Raw genomic sequence first — 11,111 nt, forward strand, 5'->3', positions numbered from 1 at the left:
CACATCCTTCGGGCAATCTTAACTTATCTAAATATTCAAAACCGGAACGAAAATGTAATGATGTATCGCTGCTCCAATTATGGAACCAATGGTACTTTCTTATCAATGTATTGAGGGTATCTCATTTTTCTAAAAAAAAATAATAATAATAAACAATGGCACCATTAATGTTTTCTTTTCTTACGTATTACACAAACCATCCGAAGAAAAAAAAAATACTGGACTTTATGTACAATATAAAATCAGAGCTTTGAATACCAGACAATAATCATATTTTACTAGCTTGATGTCACAGAAAAGTATCTTGCCACCTCCAGTCTACGCATTCATCAAAATCAAAACTGCTTGCACAGTCTAATAAAGCGTTCTGTTGATGTTCATAACGACAAATATAGTTGAGTCCAACAAGAAGTTGGCAAATGGCTGCTTCTGTTTTTTCCCTGTCCGCAAAATACAATGTTTGAAGAAGGAGAACGTTTGTCCTCGTGATAATTTGTTGCTGCTCCAAATTACGTTCTGTTTGCCACCTGATCATGTTGTGAGCTAATGGTGAAAACCATGCTAACATTTTGTCGAGTTTTTCCTTCCAATCATGAGCAAGAGGAGCATCATAGATAGCCATATTCTTAAAGTAAGACTTTAGATTAGTCTTCAAAGATTTTCTTAAGCTTTCTGGCAACATTTGATATAGATCATCTCTTGCTTCTTCGCCAACTAAATGTGGGTATCGGAGGAATTTCTCAATAACAATGATAACATTCGCATAATGCAAAGCCAGAGCAGAACCTCCTATAGTGGAAGGAGGAGCATTCACTGTTAACCTACTCTTCAGAACAAACTGGGCTCTGTTGGTCATATTAGACTTAGGCTGTCTTTGATCTCCGTCGGAAGGGACACCAAGAGCAACCCGGCTAGAACAACCAGAGAAGTATGTTTGATCTCTCCTCAACCCATTAATACTACCACTATGAATACCCACAGCCTGGTCATTATTTTGACAAACATTCTCAACTTCATCATGTAGCTCTGCCGAAGCTGAACTGCTCAAACTAAGACAATTCATGAAAAGTCTCCCAGGGCTACTTCCACAAGGAAAGTTACAATACTCTGGACGAAAAGTAGGATCACCTGGTTTTGTCGGCGTAGGCCTAGAATGTGCCCCTTTTATCTCCACTGGCAATCTCTTGATTAGTCCTGAAATCTGAACACTAGTCTTCCTTGAAGCTGGTTGTAATGGATCACTAATCATCTGAGAATGTCGGCTTCCACTTAGACGACTCAAAAACGGGCCACTTTGACCCTGAATAGAAGGCGAAACCGAACCCCCAACAGCACCTCCAAAAGAAAACTCTGACCCTAAAGCCAAAAGGTTGGAGACATCTGACCTTGAAACCGAATCCCCAAACACAGCACAAATCCTGGCGTAAATTGTACAAACAGTTCTCACCAATAATGCAACAATCTTATCATAAGTTTGATTCCATAATGAAATATCTCTAAGATGCCTAACATCTTGGCCTTGCCAAATCAATTTCTGTTCATAAGCTCTCCGAGTCTCTTCATGTTGAGTTAATTGAAACTTTTTCGACGCTTGTTCTAATTCATTCAAAACTTGCATCTCATTGTATAAACTCGATGTTGCATTCACAAATCTCTCCATTTTCTTAATCATACCGTCCATATCTTTAACTAAAAAACCCAACTCTTTAACATCAATAACACCAGTCATAATATCAGCATAAACATGTTCAAATCCTTGCAATGCAGATTCAGTACATTTCTTTCCTAATCGTGATATAACAGACGCAACATGATTTAAATCATCGAGTTTTTCAGCAATTACTAATTCTATCAAGTATAATTCATCAGATGCTACTACGGTTTTCACGCCTTCTGAATTCAAGATCTCATTTTTCAGCTTAGAGATTTCTTGATCAGTTAAAGATTTGTGGAGATGCACTGTTTTAGACATAATATTTGCTACTTCAAACGAAAGAATCCCAATTGTTTCCTTATGTTCTGGTTTCTTGTTGTTGTTGTTGTTGTTCTTTTTCTTTGATGTATGATCTAAAAGTAAAGCACTTTTAAGATTATTACTTACTTGATTCCCCATTTTCAGAATCCAAGGTTCTGCCACCATCTCTTCGTCTTCTCCAAAGCTGAGCTCAATATCACCGACGCGAAAATCTCGGAAAAAAACTTAACTTTTCCCGAAATTGACGAAATCTCTGAATAATCAGAGTAAAATAATTCTCAGCCGTTCAATTGGAAGCTTCTTTAATCTCACCGTTTGACTTGAAACTGAGTGAAAAATCTCAGTTATGATAAAATAAATGAAGAAATATTTTCTCTTTTAAACCCTAGATTTATGACCAGATCCAAACTGCTTTAGAAAAGTGTCTCTGAAAAAGAAATCCAGTATTTGAAGGAAAAGTAAAATGAAATGATAGGAAATGAATAGATAATACCACAGAATGGTAATTTTAGTAGAATCTCCACGCTTATCTTGAGTATGTATGCCTACTGATTGTTTCACTGAAACAATGTTGAAGAAAGTTCAGACAAAAAAAAAAGAAAGTTTGATAAGAAAATTTTGAGCTTTTTTTTCCCTTCACTGGTAAAGCTGTGCACAGGGTGCGCATTTTAGTGACAAACTATTCAAGAAGAGGTACTTGAAAGGATTTGGAAGGAGAGAGGAATTGTGGGGAAGGCAAAGGATTAGCGAAGAATTGGGAGGGAAAATAAAATCAAAGAGGATTTAGGGGAATGATTTTATTTTGGTTTTTTCAGAAAGTAGGTCAACAAAATCACCTTAATTATAGTAATTAACTAAAGATTTTGCCTTTTGATTTTTCATTCAAAATCTGGTTATTGTTATGAATGGACTTGTGTTTGGATGTCCATATTCTATGGGCCCCACCTGAACCTATATGTATATGACACCAAAAAGAAAAAATAAGTGTCACTTAAAGTGTTAATGTTGATCTTTTAAATGGGATGATTCACCTCCTACTTCAATACTATATATACACGTTCATGGTACTTTGTAAATAGAGATAAATAAAAAAGAAGAACAAAATTAAATGAAAACTGCCTCTTTCTCTTCCACTTCGTTCTTTCTTATTAAGCTTTATTTGTATGTATACATATCATCCGTATTACGTTGTACCTTGGCCCATAAACAGTAGCACAGTTTAGACGAATTTCAACACGTTATCAGCACGAATAGCTCGATGCCGCCAATTGATAAACCAGTGTTCGACGATGTTTATGCCAAGCTGTCGGGGATGATACCCACAAAGCCATATAATCAACTTCACAATTTATATTTGTGTTTTGAGTTGAATTTGTGTTTTTGATTATATATGTGGATAGTAGTACTGACTCTGTTGCTTCTATTGATCAGGGTAGTAAAACTATTAATGGAGGCAAGTTGTTCTACAAGTATTGTAAACTTGTACGAATGTTTTTGGGTAAGTGCGGGAAGGTGAGAACCGCGACTCCGTAAACTTTAATAATTTTCCGCTAATTATTTTTGTTATGGTACTTGCGGTTTTAGTACCGGCGAAGCGAGAAATTGTTGTATCCCTAGAGGATAACATAAATTTAATTTCTCTTGCTCTAAATAATCTCCAGAGATTTTGAAACAATTCCACCAGAAGCTGGAATTTCGTTTAGCATAGTATGGATGCAAAAGGCACGGTCCGCTAGCCCTTCGGTCCCAGAAGTGACCCGTTATAAAAGTGCTAGTCGTTCCTATTTGCGGTCCCTGAAGTGACCAAGTAGGAAACTTTTCCATAAAAGAGTGTATCCATTTGTACGCTTGTAAATTAATATTTCGTTGACCCTGAAGGTGACGAAGTTGGAGATTTATTGTTATTGTATTAGTACCATATGTGTTTTGATGTTTATCCTTTGTTTTAAGTTTTGTTTGTTTTCTTTGCTTATTTTTTTGTAAGTAATGGATTCCAGAAGCAATCCATGAGATGTTGCCGACTCCAGAAGCAGTCCAACATGTAATTTGTGGTTTCTTGTAAAAATCATATTAGACTCCAGAAGTGGTCTTTGGGTTCCCGAAGTAGCCCATGGTTACGTAATGATATTGTTAATGACTTATTAATGTATGTCTCTCGTCCAACTGTGACATCGAATATGGATTCCTGAAATAACCTATCCATTTTAAATAGACGATAGAGATATTTGTCTCTAAACAAGGGAACAAGAAACACAAATTTTTCGAACAATTTCTGTAACCTTGTAGAGGTTTTGGGAAATGTGAAATGCCATTTCGGGTTCGAATAATATGATAAACGGCTCCGGAAGAGCGTGTATCATTTTGGTGGTATAACAGTCATCTTTATTAACGCCTTATAGTATTCCGGATTCCTGAAGAATCTGTTGAGTTTTTGAGAATATTTGGCGTTACCACCTTGAAACGACAAACGAGCATTTTTATGGAGTATTTTGTTACTTCATTTGTTTTTGTGCCAGAAACACATCGTAAAGAAACATAAGGATTTCTTTTATGGGGTGTGCCATAGGAGAATTCGAATAGTCGAGTTCCATGTTGTCATTAGCCAGAAGTTTAATGACCCTTGAATTATTCATGCTCAGGCATGATCAGTATGGACGCCAAAGTTCTACCAAGATGAGTAGACGATTCAAAATGCTAATGGAATCCTTTACAGAATCTGAAGCTTCTATTAGATAAGGATGTAAATTGTGTTATTGGTCCCTGAGACAATTGGTTGTTAAATTGCATTAACATTAACATTAACATTATGGTAACCCATTACTGAATCACCAACATTAACTCCTAGAAAGGATTCAAGGTGGAAATTGCATGACTTATTCACCCTGCAATATGGACAATTATTTCAATACTTTAATGTATTGATAGACACATCTACTAGATGGTCTCTTGTTATATTAACACGTAATGTTAGATTTTGCTGAACTGTTTGTGCAAATCTTGTGGTTGCGTATCCATTTTTGGACTTTCCACTTAAGTCCATTTATCTTGGAGGTAAATTGATAGGCTTTGATGCTTTGCCTTCAGTTGGTGTTATATCGAGCATATAGTTAGCACATGTGCGCACTCGACATGGTCTAGTTAAGTTCTTTTTTTGAAGCATCTTTAGTTTATTGCTCGACCAACTATTTACCATCAATTATATCTTGGGAAGAAACCTTACAACTTACTTATTTGTTCCATAACGTCACCTAGTTATATATGTTGGTTTCGATTCATAAGACATTTAAAACCATGTGCTGGTAATGTCTTATTGAAGATGAGACTGTATTCCCGCCGTTAGGGGGAGGAAGTAAGCCGTTACAAGGAACGGCGTGAAATGGCTCATCTTTTGTCGAGCCTGCAGTTGTTTTTGGGATACTTTTTGTCTAGTTAAATTAAAACCCAAAAACTATCATGAGCAGAATTGCCTTTGAAAATCAGGCAATTATGGAACCAGAAGTTTCCAGAAATAAGATAATAATGTTTCCGCCATGATCAGGAAAACTAAAATGCCACCAGAAGTTGGCATGGAAACCCGCCACCAGAAGTTTGGAAAGAGTAGGGTTGATAACCTTAAAGGTTCTCCCACTTTAGTCAGGGGGAGAAACGTCACCATAAAAGGATGGTGCAAATTATGATAACCTAAAATGTTTTCCCGCCTTAACCAGGGGGAGAAAGACTTCCACCTGAAGATGGCACGTATTATGTCGAAAAATTTAAGGACTTTTCCTTGAAGTCATAAAGATGCCAGACACCACCTAAAGGTTGCAGTAAGCAATGTCGACAATTCAACAGGTTATCTGATTAAGTATTTATCCTGATCAAACAAAGTTTGGCTGCCGCTAGATATTGGTGTGAAACTATCTCAGTTTGTTTTCTCACACCAAGATATTGGATGTAATTGAGGTGTTGGAGATTACACATGATTAAAACAAATAACTGCAGTAGCTCTGGGAAAATATCATTCGTCACTTGCTTGAGGATGCAAACACGAGAAGTTGTCTCAGCAGGTTAAATTATGCATCTCGCAATGACGAAGTCGTGTGTTAAAACACGCTTGAGGCCTGAATGAATGCCTCATATATGCCTCACAAAATAGAATCCAATCGCTTTTATAATATGTAGTGCTCTTGAAGAGACTACAGATAGTTCTCGTGGAGACTATCGGAATATGATCCACATTCTCTAAGCTTATACCTCATTAAAATGGGGATATGATAATGCCCCTGAAGTGGCAATGGTACCAGTCTATGAAATTTTCATAAATGTGCATGCACTAGATAATGTGTTAGATCGTATATGATTGTCGATTACTGTTTACAATAATGGTTGTGTACCCCTCTGCAGAGGAACATCGACATTATGATTGGAAGGCATATAATTGGTTCCTCTATAACTAAGATAGAGGATGAAATCTCTCGAAAAAGTGTAATTTTCGGATCCGACTCACACTGTAAAATCATGAGGCCTGAATATTACAGGTTGGTGTTTGAGATGAAGCACAAAGAGATTAATATAATCACTCAAGGTGCGATTTAAGGGTTTTTCCTGCTAAACCCCCAGGATTGATTCTGTAAAACGAAAAATATTCTCCTAATATAGATGCACTTTAACATGGTAGTCACTGAAGGACTCATATTGCATCTGGTTATGACTAGTAATTGTAATGAATCCCTGAAGGATTCGAGGTTCTCTGACTCAGGAAGCCAGCCACCTGACTTTGTGAATTATGTCAGGCTTGAAATTTAGTCATAATCACCATCTTGAAGAGGAGAAATTTATGAAAAATCCTTTGTGTATTTTATGTTCTTGGTATAAGGTTAAAATCCGGATGAAATGATGATATCATTTTTGACTTCTGAAAGAACCCTTCGTAGCGCTAAAATCCACGCTTGAACTAGATTTTTGAGATCTCGCTGAAATCGAAATATTTGCTCGACCTAAAGTTCGAGGACATGCTAGCATAATAAAACTTTCCTGTATATACCAGAGTATCTAGTTTTGATACTCGTAATACTTATCGTGCTTCTAAATTAGCACCATTACTGGGAAGTGATCGATCCATCTGATACGAACGTTAAATTTATGGTCCAGAAGTACCATACATGGATATAATGCATGCATTATCTTGTGTTTTCTAACTTTTATTTTGCAGGTTACACTTTTAGATGCTGAAATTGATTCTACGGTATTTATGAGTTTACAAAAGGCCTTTTATTGTTATTCCTGAAGTTAAAGCGAAAATAAATTGGTGTGCAATGGACTGAGGATTTAAATGCAAGGTGTACAATGGCAATTGTGCACCCGGCGCAAGACCTGCAGTCAATCCTCCATAAACTGAAAATGGTAAAGCGGTTTTCTGAAGGCTATATAATGTTTGCACCACCAGCCGCTTTAAGAAGTCATGCTTCAGGGGGAGTAAACTCGTAGAATCTTTGGCTGGACTAAAACGCGTTGTACTCTTTTTCCTTCGCTAAGGTTTTGTCCTGATGGGTTTTTCCTTGTCAAGGTTTTAACGAGGCAGCATATGCGTGTTCAGCACCATTATCGAGCGGCGTCCGTTGTACTCTTTTCCTTTGGTCTGGTTTTGTCCCACGTGGTTTTTCAGACGAGGTTTTTAACGAGGCAACATTGGCATTGACGTCAACATTATTATGAACTTTGGGCACTCAGGTTTTGTCCCAAGTGGTTTTCCTGGTGCGGGCACCCAGGTTCTGTTCCAAGTGGTTTTCCTGGTGCGGGTGTTCAGGTTTAGTCCCAAGTGGTTTTCCTGACGCATTTTCGTCAAAGAAAATATTTTGTGTCAGCGACCACCCTCATTCTAAGCGCAGGTTTTGTCCTAAATGGTTTTCCTGACGCAACTTTGACAGAGGAAGCATTTCATGATGGTGACCAACCTCACTCTAAGTTCAGGTTTTCCTAAATGGTTTTCCTGACACGATTTCGACGACGGGAGAAAATGTGCGACTAGCATCATCACTTTGAAGCTACCGATGTTGTACTCTTCGAATGAATTTTGTCCCATTGGATTTTACCGACAAAATTTTAACGTGGAAACGTTATTAAAATGGTGGTCATCCAAGGGGGAGTGTTACGAATGGACATGTTTTTGGATGCCCACATTCTATGGGCCCCACCTAAACCTATATGTATATGACACCAAAAGAAATACGTGTCACTTAAGGTGTTAATGTTGATCCTTTAAATGGGATGATTCACCTCCTACTTCAACACTATATATACCCGTTCATGGTACTTTGTAAATAGAGAGAAATAAAAAAGAAGAACAGAAATTAAATGAAAACTGCCTCTTTCTCTTCCACTTCATTCTTTCTTATTAAGCTTTATTTGTATGTACACATATCATCCGTATTACGTTGTACCTTGGCCCATAAACAGTAGCACAGTTTAGACGAATTTCAACAGTTATTAAATTGTAGCAAGTTTTTCCTTTTTTAAAATTTATGAGTAAATCTCATATACTGGGAGCATTCAAGTTTTGGAAATGAATAATTTGACATTTTACTGTTTTTGACTTTATTTGGGTGTTAAATGTTGTTTTACTTAAATACTACCATTAAATGGTACGGACGGTGGAAGTAAATAATGACGGGGTACACTTTTTTTTTTCTTTAAGAAAAGAGCTAACCGCCTTATAGGTAGGTACTAGGTAGGGGAAAAAATTGATCTCGGGGTGCGGGAACATTTGTAGAACTAGCAGCCTCCCAATCGTTGGATTCACTGGATGTGACATTATCAAACTGGGGATAAACCACAGTTAATCTTTTTTTTTTTTGAAGAAAAAAGGCGAACTTTTAATTAATAAACTGTAAACGGATTCAGAGTTCAGACTAGTAGGCTGAAAACGTAAATAAGTGGAGGAGAGGAGAGAGACTCTGTGAATCGGGAGATTTTTCTTTTCTAACTCACTAAAAAAAAAATTTGATGTTTTTTCAACGACTTTAAACCAATCTTAGATCTTTATGCACTTCAAAAACTAGATTTCTTAAAATTGCAGCTCTTTTTCAAATCATAGACATTTCATTTTACCATTCTGGAAAAAATTAAACTTGAATTTTAAGTCTTTCTTGTTCATGTCGAACTAATTCCCTTTTTCCTTTTCTCTCACAGTGTTTACAGCCGGTATGATCCAAATGGCGTTTGTCGTGGTATATGAAGTGGTAAAAGCGTTTGCAGAAGTTGTTTATTTGCTCGTTGTAGCATTGTTGTCTCATATGATTATCATCAAAGTCCAGGAAATTGATTTTCTCAGCCGAGTTTCCACCGATCCAGAAGCAAACCCAGAGAAGAGAAGCCGAACAGCCCGCGTCAAAAGAATTCAAAACTTCAAAAATCAAGGAAACAGTTACCAAATTTTGCTCCTGCTCCTAATTTTCCTCGTAACGTCAATCTCCAGCTATACTCTTTCCATAATTATAGATAACAAATTAAAATAGAATATACAATTTTTTCGGTATTATTCTGTAGAAGATTTTCAAACCCTAATCAACACTCAGTATCATTATATATACCATATCCCTTTTAGTGTCTATTCACCAAACAACGGGAGTCAATCACATTCATCTTTCCACAATACTGTGGAAAATGATCAATCTATTTCAGATCTAGTTCAACAATTCAAGACAACAACAATTGAACTAGGTGATTCTTCAGAGATAATCCAGCATAACAATGAAGAGGAAACAACTGAGGAAAATGATCAATGGGATATCTGTTTGATAGGGAAACTGATCAATGAAAATACTATGGGGCTGAAGTTGATAGAAAATAATATTGGGTTCACATGGCCATTCCTTGCTGAAGATGATTTGCAAGTAATTGAAATTGATACCAACATAATGGTATTCAAGTTCAAAGATTTGGATACTCTTAAAAAGATCTTTGTAACAAGACCATGGAGTATAACTGGGTATCTTGTAATGCTGCATCACTACAATCCAACTATCCCATATCAAGAACTGGATTGGACTAACCAAGCCTTCTGGATCCAACTAAGGCATCTGCTGCTAGAACACTTAAAGGTGGATACTGTAAGGAAAATTGGGGCTCTTATGGGAGAAGTTATTGTTGTTGATCCTGAAGATGTAATTCCAAAAGCTGGAGATCCTGTGAAAGTGTGTGTTATGCTTGATGTTAACAAACCATTAAGAAGGGGAGTCTTGGTTATGACTGAAGCAGGTTGCACAAGATGGATTAGATTCTTCTATGAAAAACAACCTAACAAGGTTTGTAATGACTGCTTTATCCTCAACCATAAGAAGGGTGTATGCAAAGCTGCTGCTGAATATCTGGATGCCCTGCATAAAAAAGCCCACTACTTTGGCACTAAAAAAATTCAAGGAAAATGGCAGCTGACTGAACCAAGAGCTACGATTCAGATTCCTAAAAGAATCCAGAGGAATAGTATCAAGAAGACTCCTTTTGTTCCACCACAAGATGGTATAAAGATCAATGTACCAGCAGTTATGACTATACTGGAGCTGAAGATCAGGAAGAGGCAAGACTAGGCAAGAGGCAAAGAAATGAGAAACTCCCCAAGGAGCAGGACATGAGTACTGGATTAGCTGATAATCATATGGAGACAAAAACAACTTCAAAGGCCATTCATCAGGACAAACATGCTGAGAACACAAAAGGAGGGAAAAAGGTTTGCTCTAAACTAAATAACTACATTTTAAATCCTCATCTCTACTTTTTATCTTTTGGTAAATTTTGCAACTGTTTTTCTATTAGTAAAATGCAGATATTATCTTGGAATGTCTGTGGGTTTGGTAATAAATATACTAGGTTGCATCTAAAAGATCTAGTTAGAGGCCAAAATCCTGATATAATTTTTTTATCTGAAACCAAAAATAGGCTGTCTAAGATGAAAAGATACATAGCTCCCTTAAAGTATCCCAATGTTTTTTTCCATGAACCAATAGGCCTTTCTGGTGGGTTGTGTCTTTTATGGAAAGATGGTGTTGACTTGAAAGTTGTGGACTGTCAGTATAATGCTATCAACTGTATTCTCAATGTTGATGCTAGGACTGGAGAATCCTTATTCTCCTTTGTTTATGGAGCTTTGGATGAGGAT

At 36.9% G+C, this 11,111-nt stretch overlaps 2 protein-coding genes across 2 annotated transcripts; one reads left to right on the plus strand and one right to left on the minus strand.

The window, feature by feature from the left end:
• Positions 1 to 207: 207 nt before the first annotated feature.
• On the minus strand, positions 208 to 2,808 carry LOC113319412. Its single transcript, XM_026567667.1, has one exon. It carries the CDS (start codon positions 2,138 to 2,140, stop codon positions 290 to 292), a length of 1,851 nt encoding a protein of 616 aa, XP_026423452.1. The 5' UTR covers positions 2,141 to 2,808; the 3' UTR covers positions 208 to 289.
• A 6,972-nt stretch (positions 2,809 to 9,780) lies between these two features.
• Positions 9,781 to 10,542, plus strand: LOC113316211. The gene has a single exon (XM_026564430.1). The coding sequence runs from the start codon at positions 9,781 to 9,783 to the stop codon at positions 10,540 to 10,542; it is 762 nt and encodes a 253-aa protein (XP_026420215.1).
• Positions 10,543 to 11,111: the final 569 nt, after the last annotated feature.

This window comes from Papaver somniferum, chromosome 10 (genome assembly GCF_003573695.1).
Source record: "Papaver somniferum cultivar HN1 chromosome 10, ASM357369v1, whole genome shotgun sequence".
In the NCBI taxonomy this organism is placed as follows: Eukaryota; Viridiplantae; Streptophyta; class Magnoliopsida; order Ranunculales; family Papaveraceae; genus Papaver; species Papaver somniferum.